This window comes from Mytilus edulis, chromosome 2 (assembly GCF_963676685.1).
Source record: "Mytilus edulis chromosome 2, xbMytEdul2.2, whole genome shotgun sequence".
Lineage (NCBI taxonomy): Eukaryota > Metazoa > Mollusca > Bivalvia > Mytilida > Mytilidae > Mytilus > Mytilus edulis.
In genome coordinates this window covers 665,001-686,604 of record NC_092345.1, presented here as the reverse complement: position 1 = coordinate 686,604, position 21,604 = coordinate 665,001, and the positions used below count along the sequence as shown (strand labels likewise).

General features: G+C 33.3%; 1 protein-coding gene and 1 long non-coding RNA gene across 2 annotated transcripts; one reads left to right on the top strand and one right to left on the bottom strand.

Moving 5' to 3' along the window:
• Positions 1 to 7: 7 nt before the first annotated feature.
• On the bottom strand, positions 8 to 19,904 carry LOC139511187 (uncharacterized). The gene is made up of 5 exons (XR_011661980.1): positions 19,348 to 19,904; positions 17,687 to 18,810; positions 15,584 to 16,370; positions 4,659 to 5,418; positions 8 to 116 (listed from the first exon to the last, which is right to left on the bottom strand). It is a non-coding gene; the product is annotated as an uncharacterized lncRNA (long non-coding RNA).
• On the top strand, positions 6,894 to 11,708 carry LOC139511186 (uncharacterized). The gene has a single exon (XM_071297766.1). The coding sequence runs from the start codon at positions 6,909 to 6,911 to the stop codon at positions 8,118 to 8,120; it is 1,212 nt and encodes a 403-aa protein (XP_071153867.1). The 5' UTR covers positions 6,894 to 6,908; the 3' UTR covers positions 8,121 to 11,708.
• Positions 19,905 to 21,604: the final 1,700 nt, after the last annotated feature.

Below are 21,604 nucleotides of genomic sequence, written 5' to 3'. Positions count from 1 at the left end.
TTTTCACAACAATGAGATGTCTGTGTCACGTTCAGTCCGACCATGGGAAGCTGTGATCTGCCGGATGCGTTCTTATTTATTGGAGTCATTCGATGCTACATTTCTCTACTTTTGGTCTACATAATAAAAAATGTACCTAATGAATAAATTACATATTGTTTTAATTTTTTTAAATTAAGATAGCGCTATTACATTCGGCATCCATCCTCTTCTTATTTATCAGTTGTCAAATTAGACCAATCTGTGGTTTGCATCCCCTGCATAATTGATCCTTTTACATTTGTCAGACCCCTTATTTATTCAGTTAGTTGGTGAACAGGGGGAATTGATTCCCAGTTCCCTCCCCAAACTCCTACTTCACTCCATTATCTGTTCCTCGACACTCCTATTTTTGTCATCAACATGAATTATCTCTGTTTTAACAACTCTTTTCTCACGATTAAATTAAAACCACCCTGCCTCAAGCTTTCATCCAACAAATTCTCATTTCTAGTCCTCTCATTCCATAGCTCTAATTCTGTCCACCCCCTTATCAGTGTCATAATGACTCACACCCATCAACAACCCATCATTCTACGACAAATTGTGATATACAACATGATTTGTTTCCTATATGCAAAAATTACGAGTCAGATTTGTTTGCTTTAATAATGGCCCTTTATTTTCCACACATCTCGTTTTTAACTTCCATACGTAACTATATGGCCTCAACGTACACAATACAAACTATCTTTTCACAAAACCACAAAGATTACATAGCAAATACATATTCAGGGTTTTTATTAAAGTTTACTTTGCGAGCCCAAAGTGAGGAATTACATGTAATTATAAAACATGGGTTAGCAAAATAAATATCTAGAGGATGTTTTAAAAATAGACTATAGTTGATGAGCTACCCTGTAACAATATTTATCTCTCCTGGGTTTTAAACACATTGAAATTGAGATTGATTTGTCTCCCTTTGATAACAGCCAGTACCAAAGCACGATTATTTGTTTGATGATTTTTCATTAGTAACCAATAGTTAAATACAAGAAAAGGATAATACTTTCAATTTCGAGGTCTAACAAAGGCCTTTTCACCTATTATTCTAATTTTACATTAAAAAAACAAATTTAGATGAAAAGGCTATATCTAAGACATTGAATACTTGTCGCTCAAATCTATTAACACCTTTTTATTAGAAAATTGATATTAAGAGGCAATGCCATAGAAAACCAGGCAGAACTTGGAAATTTTGTTCAACAACCTTTTTGAGATTAATGTGTTTTTGTATTGTTTGCACCTTGTTTTGTTTGGAAATGACACTTTAAAAGCCATATTGGGTTTTTATGTTTAAAAAAATGAATTTGATTTTACAGTAAATTTGACTGCGTATATAGGGGTATTAATTTCTCAATAAAAACAGCCTACAATATAACAATTGATATATATTCTGCATGGATATGAAAATTCAAAAGTGAGTACCGATATCTCTTAAAGTACATTTTATTGCAAAAAAATGAAAATGGGGAATGTTTATCTTTATTTAGATAAAGTATCATATAACATGTATAAGATAAAGTATGTAAAATCTTAAATCCAGTATACTAGACATTACATCAGTACATACATAATGCAAATCAGAATAAGAATGCATAACAATTGAACCTTTAAACATTATTAGATCTATAACTAGTTTAAAAAAAATAAAAAAAAACAGATAACGCACACAAAAATATTAATGAGAGCATGTACTCCAGATATGCCAGAAGGGTTTTTTAAAATATCCCACTACAAACATAACAAATGTTTATGAAGTCCTCAGAGTTATGAATGTGAATCCTCTAAAAAATTATATTAAACTTCAAATATGTGTACTTGAATAATGTTTTACTACATACATGATATACATGTATAATATTCAAATTCATCTTATTCTAATATAATTAATTGAAAACATTTTCAAGTAAAAAACTGATGTATAAATGTATAACTTGACTATTCCATTAATTTATGTCAGGTGACTGAGCTAAAAGAAAAACACACATGAAACTGTAACCAGTTTGGGAGATTCAAAGTAACCAACAGAACATTTCAATACCTTTTTAGTTTTTTTGTGTATATATTTGACTTTTGGTGATATTTGGGCAATTACTACAGTAACTGAGAGACCTCAATGTTGAAAACGTCAAGTTTGGTAGAGCACAATTTTAAAATTTCAATTTTATTGTTTTGGATCTATATCTTTAGAAGCTTAATGGGTATCTGAAAGAATATTTCAAAGTTTTCTGAATCTATATAGATATTTATCATGTTTCATGTGTTTATAGGCAAATATTCATATATGTTTTTTTTATTTTAAGCAAGGGTATTATGAATTAAAAAAAATTGTATATGTAAAATTGAATGGGGAATGTGTCAAAGCGCCAACAATCCAACCATAGACCAGACAACAACCGAAGGCCACCAATGGGTCCTCAATGTAGAGAGAAACTCCTGCACCATCTTGATAAAAAAATCAAAATTATTACAGAGTCACAAATCAATTTACTGAAAACAAAATCTATTAAAAGGGAAAAAAGTAAAAAGTTGTGTTTTTCATAATGATTGTGTCAATATTTCTGTGTTATTCAGTAATATGTGCACCAAAAAGAATTAAAATTCTTACAAGTATCAATGTGACATGCCCTTGTTATTTTTTGTTTTGTGCAGTACATGCATTTGTTCAACATTTATCGATTGAATGAACATGATAAACTAATTGTTATTGTCACACTGTCATGACTGTAGCTAAGTATATGTAACATTTAATCAGGCCAAGTTATCTCTCTTATTAAAAAGGAGATCTGATATGATTGCCAATTTCACATCTACATGTACCTATCACAGTTCTTTTTAAGCCATAATCATTGTGACGTATGGGAATAATTCTTTGTTGTCATAATCTGACTTTTATACAAACCAAGTGATGAAGATAAATAGTGCTTTTATTTCCAAAGGTTTTTAAGAAATTGCTATGGAACACAAAAAAAATCAGAAGATGTAGTATGATTGTAATTAGACAACTCTCCATTTGTAAGAGACCAAATGATGTAAAAGTTTATAGCAATAGGTACAGCCTTCAATAAAGAACTAAACCAATCTGCATATCATATTTGATTTTGCAAAAACCAAGAGCATGATTATTTGTAGATTTTGTCCCTATCAAGTATATACATGCATGTACTAATGTATTCGCGTGGTGTCAGTCCCCTTACATAAAGTTGCCCATGGAAAAATAATCAAAAATCCCCCCGCCCCCCCCCCCCCCCCCCACAAAATAATTAATGGACAAGATCTATGATTATGATGGTCATGCCAGTTGGCAGTTCAGAATATATTAGGTTATTGTATGGAGAGAGCAGAGCATGTCACTGAGTATAAAACTATGATGGTTTGGGATGGAGATCTGTCACATTTCTTTATGTGGGATTCCTGCATGGCATGATATGATGGTTTGGGATGGAGATCTGTCTCATTTCTTTATGTGGGGTTCCTGCATGGCATGATATTATGGTTTGGGATGGAGATCTGTCTCGTTTCTTTATGTGTAAAAACATTACATTGTAAAGAACTGCGTTCAATCAAGTATCAAATATATCAAAGATGATATCATCAAAATACAGGACTTTCTGATCCACAACATTATTATTGCGTTAGTGGAAATAAATTTCATACATTCACTTCATATGAACTTTGGTTGTTAGTTGTCTCATTTTTAATCATACCACTTCTCTTTTTTTTCATAGTGAATTAGATGATACCTTGTTTCATATTTAATCTGAATTCGCTTTATCTTAAAACACAGGGAATACATTAAAAACAAAACAGTATTTGAAAATGTATATAACTCACGACAACTAAGGTCGTTCTAACCGCTATTATTACGTTGAAAGTCGAAGGTTTGACACTATTGTACTATTGTTTGACGCTTGAGTAATAGTGGTTGGCGCTAAATGGTGATTGCTTGATGCTGCATTCGATTGTTTGACGCTTGAGTAATATTGGGTGACCGTTTAGGGCGATTGTTTGACGCTGAGTACGATTTTTTGACGCTTGAGAAATTGTGCTTGACGCTAAATGGCGATTGTTTGATGTTGATTACGATTGTTTGACGCTGAGAACGATTGTTTGACGCTGAGTACGATTGTTTGATGCTTAGTACGATTATTTGACGCTGACAACGATTGTTTGACGCTTGAGTAAAAGTGTTTGACGCTATAGGGTAATTGGTTGGCGCTGAGTACAATTGTTTGACGCGGAGTACAACTGTTTGACGCTGAGTACAATTGTTTGACGCTGATTATGATTGTTTGAAACTGCACTATGATTGCATGACGTTGAAATACTATTGTTTGTCACTAAAGCACGGTTGTACTACTATCTTATTAAACAACGATGTATTTTATTATTTTTAATATGTTTCATTTTCCTCTTTATCGATGAAAAAGAAGTAAGTTTTTAGCAGATTGTATGATTTTGAGTTTATCAATCTTCGTGAGTATGCAGTATAATGTAATACTACGATTTAGCTTTTATCAATAAACTTGTACTTGATTATCAAATGTTCCAAACACAGCTTAAAGAGGTGTACATTATAATATGAACTAAACTATGGTTATTAGTAATATACTTACAGAATACATCGGCGTTGCTAAACGGCTAGGAGAGTTTAAAGCAATGGTCCAAAATAAAGAACATCAACCAAAAGAAGAAATTCAAGTTTCCAATGATGGCAGTTGCTGACTATGCAGGCAAATGAGTCAAGTGCGGTAAGATGATCTCAAATTGAATACTTCCTCTAAATTGATCAAAGCTGACCGGTGATTTTTCAGAAGCACGTTCAAGATCTTTGATTAACGATGAGCACGCAGATTTCTTATCCTTTAAAAATGCCAGAGAATGTGAATACTTCATCTTTATCTTCACGACAACTATAGTGTTGTTCCAGCACACAACGCATCTTAAACAATATTTATTTTATATGTCTCATTAAAGAATCGGAATGCACTACAAAACTTTGAATCCCACATATATCTATCACATAAACATCATTCTCAAAATATGGAGTTTCTAAAATCACAAATCCGTCACATCTCTCCAACGGTAATGACATAACACATGATGATGAACCTCTACATTTTCCTTGATAGACTTGGCAACTTCACACAACTATAAAGAATGATTAATAGCCATTGAAATAGCGGTGTCAATTTAATAGACCACTTTCGAGTTTGTCCGTCACCGGAATAAATTTGGCAACTATGCGCGACTTTATGACGTCATTCACAGATAGAGCGTTCACTAAGCGTCTTCATGATCGTCATTATGCAGGATAAACTAGAAATAATATTTGTTCCGTATGTACATAATCTTAATTCCATAATGACAGCAGTGCTGAAAGATAATTAAGAGAATTCAATTTGCAAAATAGTTCGTGCAATATAGCTTTATAGTTTTCAAACCAATCGCTCAACATTGGATCAATAGTGACGACGTCCGTAAACGCACAAATGATGTAAACTAAAACCAAAGCTTTTGACGGAAGTGCATCCAACTCGAAATTTGTCTATTGAATTCATTAAATTGTTTAAAGCGAACTACAAGTTGTTTAATGAGATTTAAGGCTCAACCGAAAGTTTGAATACATTTCTTTAATTTAATAGAATTTAAGTTCTGTACTTAAATTCAGTTATCACGGTGCGCTGTACTATTACATTGGTTGGTTATTAGTGAGTTTAGGAAAACTCAAATTTCATTGGTGGTTAGTGAACCATACAATTTGACGTCACGATCCTTTTTTAATTCGGGTCCAACAGGAGAGGCTGCTTAAATGACTTATCAGAGGAAAATTTTATTCAAAATAATTGTCAGGGATTATTTTATGTTATATTATATTTTTTGAAAGGAATTGTTATAGCTGTACGCACATTTAACGAGGAGTCGTGCAATAAAAAAGACAAATATTGACGTTAATTATCCAAAAATTAGGGATACATGTAACTGACTTACAGAACCACATGGCGAGCACATGGCGAGCACATGGTTTATTAAATTTTCTATCAATGTTTTTTTCGTTTCTGTTGCTAATTTTCAAATATAACAAAGGTAAATAATGCTTCTTGGTAATATGTTAGGACTACCAGAATTAGCAAAAATGTTTTATCTGGCGAGTTTTGAAATAACTTTTCGTGTTGGTATGCGTACTGGAGCCATGGAAAAATATTCCGTTCGTTGATTGTGTCCATTATCATGTGAAAGGAGAATATCATCTTGGCTACACGCCCACATTAATGGGTTTCAATACTTGAATTTATAAGACGCGTCCTGGTCCGCATACTTAATTTAGTTATTGTTTATTTACACACTTAAATGGAATGTACCCACAATGCTTTGTATAGTTATTAAATATGTAGTTCAACGTTCTGAGTTCTATTACTGAAAAGAATCCACATTAATAATACACTAGTCTCCGTTGTTTCGCCTTCTATGACTATGCACGAGTTTCACCGGTGTACAACTCTGAATCTTGTACAAGGATTGTACAAGAGGTAATTTGGTACTTAATGTAAACAATAACATCAAGTCAAATAATTATCGAAATATGGGTGTTCCTGATGGATAATGGAGTACAGAGTTACATGCAATTCACACAACCTTATTATAAGTACTGTCTTTTAAATAATAAAACGGTCACAGCCTATTTAAATTAATTTTAGCTGTCTTGTGCATTTTGTGATACATCAGTAATTTGCTTCGTATATATATATTAATTACACATGTGTGATATTTTCTACTGGACAATTAATCAAGCAATAATCAATCTGGATTAACTGAGTATTCAGACAGTGTTTTTTGTTTTTAATTCGGGTTATTCTATAAGAGTCATGGCAGCACAGCTCAGGCGGTCTGCCAGGAAAAGGAAAAATTTGCCAATAGTGGCTGCTGCATCAGCAAGGAAAAAGGCTAACCAGAGAGTACCTGACACTATGTCAGTACCGGCACCACCATTGCCTACAGTTGGTACTGGTACACCATTTATACCAGTTACTACTTTTACTGGGACATACCCAATGTTAATTTCACAGACAGGGGCAGGCATATATACCAGTGCAAATACAGGGCCAGTCAATTTGACGAGCACAGCTAACACACTTCTATACTCAAGAGTACCACTACCAGACCAAAGAGAGTACAACACTGTAACCAGTCAAGATCCTCCAGAACATTCCTTAGGTAATACTAATGGTGCCTCAAATTTTACAATGCCATTCAGTACCTTTGACCACCCTGTTCAGATACCCAGCATGCATGCTAATATTGCTTTTAATGTTTCTCAAAGTATTAGAGAAAAAATTATGAAAAGTGAATTTATAGATTTAGGCATTTTGTTAGTTAACAATACTCAGCAGGCTACACAAAAGCTTGCTTTTAGAGGGGGTGAATTTATTGTGCAAACAGAAAATCTGCAAAACAAAATTGGGTCTATTGACCAGTGGACATCAGCATTTATCATTTTTGTTAGTGTATATTGTACTGTGCATTCAGGTAGATTACAAGAATTACTTAAATACATGTCAGTTGTACGTTTGGGTGCAAAAAGAAATCCAAATAATTTAGGTTGGAAGTTATATGATGAGCAATTTAGGTTGCGCAAAGCACTGGATCCGGCAAGTTCATGGGCTATAGTAGATTCAGAGCTTTGGTTATTATATATGGCTGTTAGTAGTGGCACACAAAATTTGGAAGTAGTTTCTTCTGGTTACAATACATTTTCTGCTAATAGAAATGTGTATAAAAAGTCAAAGTGCTATGCCTTAAATTATAACGGCAAATGTTTCAATTCATTTTGTCAATATAGTCATGCATGTATACAATGTCATGGTGTTCACTCAGTTATAAACTGTCAATTCAGGCAATATAATTTGCCTTCACAAACAACACCAAATTCAAGGGTCAGACAACCATATGTCAACTCAAGATTTTCAAGACCTGGAGTAATGTCTTCTCAAAATTTTGTATTCAGGCAACAGCAACAAACAAGACCGAAAGCTCCTGGCACGTCTATGGCAACTAGGGCATACCCCAATAAGAATTGAAAGATTGCAAGAGTTACTTAAAAATTATCCGAACAGGGAGGCAGCTGAGGAATTGTATTTAGGATTTTCTCTTGGCTTTCGTTTACAATATACAGGACCTAGGGAACATGTTATGTCAAAAAATTTAGTTTCCGCAGAGCACTTTAAATTGGAAACTTTGAACAAATTAAAAACAGAAATAGAGTTGGGTAGGATTTTAGGCCCTTTTTCAAAATTGCCAATTTCAAATTTACGCATTTCACCAATTGGTCTAGTTCCGAAATCAGACGGGGGATGGCGGTTAATAACTCATTTATCACATCCTGATAATAATAGTGTGAATTCTTATATTGAACCCGCACTTTGTAAAGTTAGTTATTCCACTTTAGACAGTATACTTGACAAGATTTATGCATTGGGAAGTAATGTTTCCTTGGCCAAAATGGACGTAAAATCGGCCTTCCGTTTGTTAATTGTAAATCCTGCTGATTTTGATTTAATGGGCATAAAATTTAATGGTTATTATTTTGTGGATAAAGCGTTAGCTATGGGATGCTCGCTGTCGTGTTAACTCTTCAATACCTTTGCTAATTTTCTTCAGTGGGTTGTTGAAAGGCAGTCCGGCTTAAATTCTATTGATCATTATTTAGATGACTTTATTTTTATAGGGGCCGAAAACACAAATGATTGTTTGGTGTTGATGGATACATTTACCAATGTTTGTAATGAGTTAGGTGTTCCCATTGCAGAAAATAAAACAATGGGACCAACCACGGTTTTACCTTTTTTGAGCTTCCTTATCGACACCAAACTCATGATGATTTTGATTCCACCAGAAAAGCTAGAAAAGCTTAAAGTGATTCTTGAACCTTTATTGTTTAAAAAAAAAATGACACTTAAAGAGTTAGAATCTGTGACAGGGTTACTCTCATTTTGTTCAAAAGCCATTCCATCCTCGCGTGCATTCATTCGTATATTTTATGATTTGATGGGGTATGCAAGGAAGCCGTTTCATAAAATAAGATTGAATATAGAGGTGAAGTCCGATATAGCCATGTTATTAAAGTTCCTTGAGAACTTTAATGGCCAGTGTTTCTTTCCAGAACAAATTTGGACATCTAACGAAATTTTACAACTTTTCACTGATAGCTCTGGGAACCCAAATTTGGGCTGTGGGGCATTTTTCCAGGGGTCATGGGTTCAGTTTAGATGGCTTGAAACATGGAAAGATTTACAAATTATGAGGAACATGTCATTTTTAGAGTTGGTTCCAGTGGTGCTTGCCATGTATTTATGGGCAGAAAACCTAAAAAACAAAAAGATCCTTTTTAATATTGACAATCTTGCATTGGTTAGTATTGTAAACAAAAGGTCATCAAAAGATAAGGAAATAATGAAACTGATTCGTCCATTTGTGTTACTGACAATGATGAACAATATACAATTTAAAGCTGTGCATATTGAAGGATCAAAAAACAAGGTAGCTGATGCCATCTCTCGATTTCAGATGTCACGTTTCAGAGCTCTGGTTCCAACAGCCAGAACGACCCCAGCAGGGATACCAGAAGATTTCTTGACATTAATTTCAAACATATAATTGGGTCCCTTATCGATAGTTCAGTTGCCCCAAGTACTTTAACAACATATCAAAGAGGTGTATTGGCCTTTAATGAGTTCAGAAAACTGTTTGGTTTATCAAATGTATGGCCAATACCTTTGTATGAATTGTGCAATTTTATAGCATATTTGTTTCAAGCAAGTTACTCCCATTCCTCTATTAAGTGTTATTTAGCAGGGATAAGTTTTTTCAGTAGAATGAATGACTTTGAAGATTTAACTCAAAAATTTATTATAAAGAAAATAATGGAGGGGGTTAACCGGACAAGGCCAAAAATAAGGGATTCAAGATTGCCTATTACCAAAGAATTACTTCTATTAATAGTTAAAATTCTACCGTTTATTTGTTCCTCCAGTTATGAAGTTAAGTTGTTTCAGGCTGCCTTCTCGTTAGCCTATCATGGTCTTTTGAGAATAGGAGAATTAGCAGTAAGTAATGGAAAGTCAGCTCATATTATCTCTATATCTGATGTGTCATGGTCATCTTTTGGGGTCTTAAATATACGTGTACCTTCATTAAAAACTGAACAGTTGGGTACAGGTGCCTTAATTACATTTCAATCCCAACCTAATTCAGAGACCTGCCCATGCAAGTTAATAAAGTCTTTTCTCATGGATAGACCTCCTTTACCAGGAGCACTTTTTTGTCACTACAATGGCGCAGTTTTTACTCGTTATCAGTTCATAACGGTATTGAAAAAATCACTGGAGAGAGTCGGGGTTAATTATAAAAACTATAGTTCTCATTCATTTCGCATTGGTTGTGCTACAAGTTTGTCACTTGGGGGTGTGCCTGATGCCATAATCATGCAACTAGGGCGTTAGAAATCCAATGCCTACAAAACTTACATCAGATCATAAAAACTTTTTGTATTGAATTAAATTGTATTATTATTGGTTAAATTTACAAAAAATAACAAAAATTTGTATAGGTAAACCTGCAAAGATTTGGATTACGGGGTCTTTATTAGTGAAGAATGCCTTTATTGAATCTAGGCAACGTCCTGGTGGGACTAACCTCTGTCTTGACAGATTAAATGCAGAAATTTGGTGGCAAGGGAAATCAGGCATGGTTACAAGTCAGCTAAGAAGACAAATAAGAATAATGAAAACATATGAAGATCCTCCTAAATTTCTGGTCGTACATGTAGGTGCTAATGATTTAGGGAATATAAAAACTGAAGACTTAAGAGAAAAGTTGATACAAGCTATGTCCTGACACAAAAATTGTGTGGTCACAAATGTTGCCTCGTTTAAAATGGAGATACTCTAACGATAGTAAGGCAATGGAAAAATGTAGATACAGGGTTAATAATGCAGAAACTAACTTTATATTGGAATCGGGTGGTTATTATATACGCTATCCAGACATCTCTAGGACTGAAAACATGTATAAATTTGATGGGGTGCATTTGTCTGTTATAGGAAATAACATTTTTTTAAGTTCAATTCAAGGTGGTCTTGAGTTTTTCATGCTTAAAACAAATGGTCATGTGTTCCCTTCTACTGATATATAAGTATGAAATATGTAGTTTTATTTTGTGTTTTTGTCTCGGTGATATAAATATACAATATTGTAACCTAAGCCAAACTTTGTATAATTGATCTTGTGTAAAATTTTAATGTAGATATATATATATAGTTTGTTTTATTTTGTATTTTTTTATTTAGCAACTTTATTAGTAGTTACATGTAACTTGAAGTTTGCTTTGATTTTTAGTGGATGTATTTGGCTCACAGCTTGGCAGCGAACCTCCATTATATGGCGGTTGACAGTGAATCATTACTCTGTTTCACTGTCAATCTGGCATAATTCGCTGCATCAAAAAACATTTTGTTTTATGAATAGGATCATTTACTACAGATCTAGATGAACAATGTAAGGGTTTCGATCCATCACCTGTGTTCCCACGGTGATTTCCAAATTGTTTTAATCCTATCTTCAGTTACCATTATCTGTGGTAGTAATTTATATATATATATATATATATATATATATATATATATAGATTGCCTAACAATGTAATTTTAACACACTATTTAGTATGTAAATATAAGAATGTTTAAAATATTTACAAAATGATGAAAATAAACGCAATATTTCGCTAGACCAACTAGCTTTATCAAGCGTGCATCTATCCAGGTGAAATCGGATGTAGATCATCATCTACATCCGATTTCACCTGGATAGATGCACGCTTGATAAAGCTAGTTGGTCTAGCGAAATATTGCGTTTATTTTCATCATTTTGTAAATATTTTAAACATTCTTATATTTACATACTAAATAGTGTGTTAAAATTACATTGTTAGGCAATCTATAATTTTATTTGTGTAATTGAATTAATCTCTGTACTGATTAATCCACACTCCCATAGATTTGTATGTCATGTGCTGCTATTTATAGGCACTTATATATATATATATATATATATATATATATGACAGTACGGTTGCCATGATCAGCAATATGCGGGTAACCTCATTTTTCAGTTATATACAACATGTATAAATTATGAGAATATAATATTAAAGGCTGTGGCCAAATACTGCCAATTTGTTGTTTGGTCTTAATTAGCATCTGGGATAATAGAATTTAAGTCCTGTACTTAAATTCAGTTATCACGATGCGCTGTACTATTACATTGGTTGGTTATTAGTGAGTTTAGGAAAACTCAAATTTCATTGGTGGTTAGTGAACCATACAATTTGACGTCACGATCCTTTTTTAATTCGGGTCCAACAGGAGAGGCTGCTTAAATAACTTATCAGAGGAAAATTTTATTCAAAATCCCTCCCTCCTCCCGAAATGTATATTTATTGTAAATACAATGTATTAGAATAAGATACTGCCTGTGTTGTAATTTATAATTTCAGGTGATGTTTCAGTTGTCAATTGTTTGAACACCTATATGTATTTGGCCATTTGGACAGACAGGACCTGTGAAGAAGTCTGATCGAAGTTATCGAACCTTCCAACAAAGACTTTGAATTTATTAGGCCTGTGATTTGCATAATTCGCTGCATCAAAAAACATTTTGTTTTATGAATAGGATCATTTACTACAGATCTAGATGAACAATGTAAGGGTTTCGATCCATCACCTGTGTTCCCACGGTGATTTCCAAATTGTTTTAATCCTATCTTCAGTTACCATTATCTGTGGTAGTAATTTATATATATATGTATATATGACAGTACGGTTGCCATAATCAGCAATATGCGCGTAACCTCATTTTTCAGTGATATACAACATGTATAAATTATGAGAATATACAATTAAAGGCTGTGGCCAAATACTGCCAATTTGTTGTTTGGTCTTAATTAGCATCTGGGATAACAGATCGTAAGCTACAACAGGGGGGATCGAAATACACATTTGTTGTTTAAGATCATAAAAAAAGTTTACATTTTAAAAAACTGCGTTCAATCAAGTATCAAATTTATCAAAGATAATATCATCAAAATTCTGGACTTTCTGATCTACAACATTATTATTGCGTTAATGGGAATAAATTTCATACATTCACTGCATATGAACTCTGGTTGTTATTTGTCTCATTTTCAATCATACCACTTCTCTTTTTTCAAGTGTATTAGATGATACCTTGTTTTATATTTGTAGGACTCTAAAGTGCGATGGTACTCTAAAGTGCGATGGTAACGCTAAAGTGCGATGGTCTACGCTAAAGTATGATGGCGTCTCACGCTAAAGTGCGATGATAGTTTGTTCGCTAAAGTACGATGGTGTGTCACACTAAAGTGCGATGGTCCAAAGGGTAAGATTCGAAGTAATAAAACATCGAGGTTAAAAAAGTCTTTTTGCAAAAGCAATTATCCTAAGGTATAACATATGTGATAAGCTTTTCAATTTACCGGTAGACTGAAGTGATTGTTTCTAAATTAACAAGTCCTACCAAGTAATAATTGCTATAAAGGTAATTTATGTTTTGAAAATATTATAAATCATGTAAAATAATTTTTTAACAATTCAGAGCGTATTGAATATTTGGATAATTGGTGAAGAATGCCGTTCACACTAATGTTACTACATCCCTTACATTTGTCATTGAAAATCAAAAATAAAAAATTCGTTCATTGTCGGGATATGCAACATTTATTTGTATAAGTTTTAATCTAAATGCGAGAGAAATGCAATGGTCGCCGATCTTTCTCCTTTTTGTAAATGTAGCGAGTACAAATACATGTTTTATTTTCCTACAATGCACAGTACGAACTAATGTTTTAGCAGACAATTTATAGTTCACGCATGCAAACATGTATCTTTATTTTAGTTTACCGACGTTACTTTTCATTAAATTCGACGGCATTTTAACGGGGATTACAAAGTAAACTGCCACATAAACAATGATTTGAATGTATCCGTTCGCTTCAAATAGAAGCAGGATAAGTATGCGTATACTATTTGGTATCTATATAGTAAAATGGTCGACTGTAGGATACAAGTCCTTATTCCAGCACTCGAAAAAATAAACATTGTGATTCAGCCGACAAAGAACGGTTCAATTAAATCAATTAATCGTAAGTCATGGACATTTGGTGTAAACATTGTTAATCAAATATTCCTAATCTATCCGGCATGTTCATTTTTGGTTTGTATTTAAACGACTGTTAACGTCATTATCGAACTATGTTTCTAACGTCTATATTTTCGCGGACCTTCAGACTTCAGCGTATGGAAGCATCGCACTTTAGCGAACACCATCGCACTTTAGCGTGACCAACGTACTTTAGCCTCCCCATCGCACCTTAGAGTCCTACAATCTAAATTCGCTTTATCTCAAAACACAGGGAATACATTAAAAAAAAGTTATTTGAAAATGTATAAAACTCACAACAATTATGGTCGTTCTAACCGCTATTATTACGTTGAAAGTCGAAGGTTTGACACTGATGTACTATTGTTTGAGGCTTGAGTAATAGTGGTTGACGCTTATGGTCGATTGCCTGATGCTGCATACGATTGTTTGATGCTTGAGTAATACTGGGTAACTGTTTAGGGCGATTGTTTGACGCTTGAGAAATAGTGCTTATTATTATGTATTAGATGATACCTTGTTTTATATTTAATCTAAATTCGCTTTTTCTCAAAACACAGGGATTACATTAAAAAAAAACGGTTTTTAAAAATGTATATAACTCACGACCAATGTGGTCGTTCTTTTCGCTATTATTACATTGAAAGTCGAAGGTTTGACACTGATGTACTATTGTTTGACGCTTGAGTAATAGTGGTTGACGCTTATGGGCGATTGCTTGATGCTGCGTACGATTGTTTGACGCTTAAGCAATATTGAGTGACCGTTTGGGGCGATTGTTTGATGCTTGCGAAATAGTGCTTGACGCTAAAGAGCGATTGTTGGATATTGATTACGATTGTTTGACGCTGTGCACGATAGTGTGACGCTGAGTACGATTGTTTGAAGCTTAGTACGATTATTTGACACTGAAATTGATTGTTTGACGCTTGAGTAAAAGTGTTTGACGCTATAGGGTAATTCTTTGACGCTGAGTAGGATTTTTGAAACTGAACTACGATTGCATGACGCTGAAATACTATTATTTGACACTAAAGCACGGTTGTACTATTATCTTATTAAACAACGATGTATTTTATTATTTTTAATATTTTTCTTTCATGTTCTTATGTCGATGAAAAAGAAGTAAGTTTGTAGCAGATTTGATGATTTTGAGTGTACCAATCTTCGCGAGTATGCAGTATAATGTAATAGTACGATTTAGCTTTTATCAATAAACTTGTACTTGATAATCAAATGTTTCAAACACTGTTTAAAGAGGTGTACATTATAATATGAACTAAACTATGGTTATTAGCAATATACTTACAGAATATATCGGCGTTGCTAAACGGCTAGGAGAGTTTAAAGCAATGATCCGAAATAAAACTCATCCAAAAGAAGAAATTCAAGTTTCCAATGGTGGCAGTTGCTGACTATGTAGGCAAATGAGTCAAGTGCGGTAAGATGATCTCAAATTGAATACTTTCTCTAAATGGATCAAAGCTGACCGGTGATTTTTCAGAAGCACGTTCAAGATCTATGATTAACGATGAGCACGCATATTTCTTATCCTTTAAAAATGCCAGAGAATGTGAATACTTCATCTTCTTCTTCACGACAGCTATAGTGTTGTTCCAGCACACAACGCATCTTAAACAATATTGATTTTATATGTCTCATTAAAGAATCGGAATGCACTACAAAATTTTGAATCCCACATATATCTACCACATAAGCATCATTCTCAAAATATGGAGATTTTAAAATCACAAATCCATCACATCTCTCCTACGGTAATGACATAACACATGATGATGAACCTCTACATTTTCCTTGATAGACTTTTAAACTTCACACAACTATAAAGAATGATTAATAGCGATTGAAATAGCGGTGTCAATTTAATAGACCACTTTCAAGTTTGTTCGTCACCGGAAAAAAACTCGGCAATTATGCGAGCCTTTATAACGTCATTTACCAGATAGAGAGAATCGCCCATATCCCTGCACTATAAACGTTCACCAAGCGTCTTAATGATCGTCATTATGCAGGATTATCTAGAAATAATATGTGTTCCGTATGAACTTGATTTTAATTCCATAATGACAGCAGTGCTGAAAGATAATTAAGAGAATTCAATTTGCAAAATAATTCGTACAATAGTGCTTTATAGTTTTCAAACTACTCGTTTAACATTGGATCAAAAGTGACGACTTCTGTAAACGCACAAATGATGTTAACTTAAACCAAAGCTTTTGACGGAAGTGCATCCAACTCGAAATTTATCTATTGAATTCATTAAATATTTAAAGCAAACTACAAATTGCATTATGAAATGTAAGGCTCAATCGAAAGTTTGAATAATTCTTTAATTTAACAGATCATTAGCTACAAAAAGGGGGATCGAAATACACATTTGTTGTTTGAGATCATAAAGACATTGTAAAAAACTGCGTTCAATCAAGTATCAAATATATCAAAGATGATATCATCAAAATACTGGACTTTCTGATCCACAACATTATTATTGCGTTGGTGGAAATAAATTTCATGCATTCACTTCATATGAACTCTGGTTGTTATTTGTCTCATTTTCAATCATACCACTTCTTTTTTTATAGTGTATTAGATGAAACCTTGTTTTATAATTTAACTGAACTCGCTTTATCTTACAACACAGGAAATACATTAAAAAAACTAAACGGTATTTGAAAATGTATATAACTCACGACTACTATGGTCGTTCAAATCCGCTATTATTACGTTCAAAGTCGAAGGTTTGACACTGATGTACTATTGTTTGACGTTTGAGTAATAGTGGTTGACGCTTATGGGCGATTACTTGATGCTGCGTACGATTGTTTGACACTTGAGTAATATTGGGTGACCGTTTTAGTGCGATTGTTTGACGCTTGAGAAATAGTGCCTGACGCTAAAGGGCGATTGTTTGACGCTGAGAACGATAGTTTGACGCTGAGCACGGTTGTTTGATGCTTAGTACGATTATTTGACGCTGACAACGATTGGTTGACGCTTTAGTAAAAGTGTTTGACGCTATAGGGTAATTGGTTGACGCTGAGTACAATTGTTTGACGCTGAGTAGGATTGTTTGAAACTGAACTATGATTGCATGACGCTGAAATACTATTGTTTGACACTAAAGCACGTTTGAACTTTTATCTTATTTAAAAACAATGTATTTCATTAATTTTAATATTTTTCATGTTCCTATGTCGATGAGAAAGAAGTAAGTTTGTAGCAGATTTTATGATTTTGAGTTTATCAATCTTCGCCATTAGCAGTATAATGTAATAGTACGATTTAGCTTTTATTAATAAACTTGTAATTGATTATCAAATGTTCCAAACACTGTTTAAAGAGGTGTACATTATAATATAAACTAAACTATGGTTATTAGCAATATACTTACAGAATACATCAGCGTTGCTTAACGGCTAGGAGACTTTAAAGCAATGATCCGAAATAAAGCTCATCCAAAAGAAGAAATTCAAGTTTCCAATGATGGCAGTTGCTGACTATGCATCTATCACATAAGCATCATCCTCAAAATATGGAGTTTTTAAAATCACAAATCCGTCACATCTCTCCTACGGTAATGACATAACACATGATGATGAACCTCTACATTTTCCTTGATAGACATCACTTCATGATGAGTATACAAATACAGTGAACAATAAAGTAATAATTGTATGTACTTCAAATATCTGAAATTACTATTCAGACAGTGATCTTCGTTGTTTTCGATAATTTTCGAGACCATCCTTCAGATGCAGACCTCAAACATTTACGTGTTTAAGGCCTCACTGTTTCCTTGAATTAAAAACAAATGCTGTTATTACGGTTTGCTTTGGTGTGCTTGTTGGTTTTTTTTTGTTAATTCATTGTCTGAAACATTACGTTCAGCAGTTGCATGAGCTTTAAATTCTGAATTAACTGTAAATAAAAACGTGGAATTAAATATAAATCAAATATCTTCGGTCTTCTCTGTTATTTCCGAGACCTTCCTTCAACTCCGGAACATCTACTGGTTTACATTGACTTTGCTGTAGTGTTACCTGTATCGTACTTGGTTAACTTGCCTTTAGGTTTGCAGAAATTTCAATGCCCCTTTTTCCCCTGTCAATACATGACACGCAAAAAGTTATGATTTCTTCAAGATTTTGAAAAATGTATTATTTGAAACATAAAGCTTTCATATCTTTGACGATCAATTGGACATACTTAATTAGGAACTGTGCTGCACAAATTTACGTTTCGAATTCGTCACAAATTTAGAAGAATTGTGACATTTTCATATATTTGGGATAAAAAGAAACATGTATTGAGTTTAACATTGTCTTTGCGTTTCATTTGGGGTTTTGTTTACGTTAAATGAAAGCACAATAAATATAAAATGTCGTTTTCAATTGTTTTTCAACGGCAATTGTATATGTAGTTCAGTTTAATTTATACCTCCTTTCTTAACATCCTTTGTTGAATGAGATAGACTATACTCTTGGAGAGATCGCCATTAACCATTTTTTTTTCTCTCTGTGAAATATAAATGAATGTAATTGTCAAAGAATATACCATTCATTAAACAAAAATGATCAAAATTTATTTTTGTTTTTATCACGCTTTCTTTTAAAATGTTATAAACACCATAAATGAACTAGTATATGCACGATTGTTTTTGTAGTGTAGTGTCTTCATTCATATCTATCTGACGGTTAATTGAAATAACTTGTTTGTAAAATCGTTGAACCATTGTAAGTGTAGATCTTGTTAATATATTTAACACTATAAGATTGTATGTATAAATCGTAATATATAAATGAGCGTACAATTCAACATTTTTGATATTGTTTTTTTCCGAAGAGATCAATATTTAAAATAAGACATCTTAATGTATAACTTTTTGTATTTTACCTCGCAATACTTCACTCCGTTATTCAAAAATCAGATGTTTGCGCTTTATTAGAGAGAACAATACTTATTCAAATGTCATACATATAAAAAGGAAATAGAATTTAGAGAAAGAACTCATTAACACGAAAAAAACGAAACTTGCGTCGAAGAGTTAAGCACCTGTTTGAATTCAGGAATTACCACCAATGGCAGTCTTTAATTTTTCGAAATCTTGCAATCTGGAATATGACATGTATACGGTAAATGTAAAAACAAATACATCTGTTCTGATATCTGAATATATCTAAGACATTGAACACTTGTCGCTCAAATCTATTACCACCTCTTTATTAGAAACATATAAACATATTCCTGACGTTTAAACGAAATTTACAGTTAAGTCGGCCGCATATCTTGACTTACATCTACAAATTGACAATGAGGGTCGGTTGAAAACAAAACTTTACGACAAAAGAGATGATTTCAGCTTTCTAATTGTGAACTTTCCATTTCTAAGTAGCAACATTCCAGCAGCACCTGCATACGGGGTATATATCTCCCAATTGATACGATATTCCCGTGCTTGATTTTCTTGATAGAGGGTTGCTGCTCCCAAGGAAGCTATTAAATCAAGAGTTCCAAATATTTAAGTTGAAATCATCCCTTCGTAAATTTCACGGACGCCATCACGAGTTGGTTGACCGTTGTAGAATAACCGTTTCACACATGATATCGGATATGTTCCTTACGTCGTAACTACAATCTCCTTCCCTTACATTAATGTGACCTACCGAATTAGACTATTTACCGGATTTGTTATCACATTAGCAACACGACAGCAGCCACATGTGGAGCAGGATCTGCTTGCCCATCCGGAGCACCTGAGATCAGCCCTAGTTTTTGGTGGGGTTCGTGTTGCTTATCTTTGGTTTTCTATGTTGTGTCATGTGTACTATTGTTTGTCTGTTTGACTTTTTTCATTTTTAGCCATGGCGTTGTCAGTTTATTTTCGATTTATGAGTTTTACAGTCCCACTGGTATCTTTCGTCCATCTTTTATACAACAGCTGTTTATTGATATTTAATACTTGGAGATACATGTGATATAATTTACTATCCTATAACAGTTGGTAAATGTTGTTTTCTCTACAATTCTTTAATTCCTGATTAAAAACTAATTATGAATAACTTGCTGTAATATTTGCGACTCTTTATATTTTCCTCTTATTACAAACGTCCAATTCATTGCACATAATGCATTCATATGCTCTAGTGTTAATAATCCGTTTTCAGAATTTTTATTCTTATATAGTTTCTAATGTTCAGTTTGAATTATTTCTGCTTAAGGATGTACTTAGGTGAGGTTTTGCCATTTGTGTCAAAGGTTCGGACTCCTTGGTGTTTTTCCATACAATACAGGGTAAAATATTATGCCCCATAACACCAATTTTTTTTTTTCAACAAGATTTTTAAATAGCTCATAACAGGTCATTTACCAAAACTATAGCAGTTTTTTATTTTCCTTCTTTTGATTTGAGACCCACATAATATCAATGAATATATAAGGTAAAAGTCCGAGTCAGCCTTTTCCCGCCAAATTTTAGATATCAAATATCTCGAAAAGGAGCTCCATGACTTATCAATATTTTCAACTTATTTTATTTCTTAACCAATGCTCTTCCAGCTATAAATAGTGTCAATTTTAGGTTCTTGATTTATTTAATTTCACATAAGTACATCCTTAAACCTTTTTTCTCTCAATATTTTCAAAGATGTCTAGCTGTTTACTCAGTTTAAGCAAATTTAACACGTCCCAAGTTTAACGATTCTTTACTGTTTGATTTGATAGTTTTACGTTATACGTGTTGTTTTCATTTTTTAACACCACTTGGTCGATACCTCTGCTGGTGGACTATCAGTCCCCGAGGGTAGTATTAGCTCAGTAGTCAGTACTTCGGTACTGACATGATTTAACAAACTTTACTATAATTGTCCGTTTAGAAATTTTAAAATTCTTAAAAGACTAAGGTTTCAACTCTCTCAAGCAAAGTTGGCTTTAGATGGATTTGGCTATTTATTTTAGGTATTTTTGACATATAGCTCTTCAACGGTTTCGGTAATTATACATCTTCGGATTTCAAATGTTTGGCTTTGAGCGTTCCTGATGAAGGTAAATCCAGAAAAGCGCTTCGGACGCAAGAAATTATCAAACGTGTTGTTTTGGTTTTTTTGTAAAGAAGATAAACATAAACTTGTAGCTTTGAAAAAAATGTGATGTCCAAACGCAAGTTTTTATAACAGATTCTTCCTAACGTCAAACATCGCGGAAAATTGGTAAACAATATTAACAAATTAGGTCACTCTTATTGCATATCAGAAGAAATCATCCAAAACAGAGAGGAAATATATCAAAGGTTTGTTCAAACTTATCGAAAAAT

Coding starts and splice junctions, on each gene's coding strand:
- LOC139511186 (XM_071297766.1), top strand. CDS start 6,909: ATGGCAGCACAGCTCAGGCGGTCTGCCAGGAAAAGGAAAAATTTGCCA.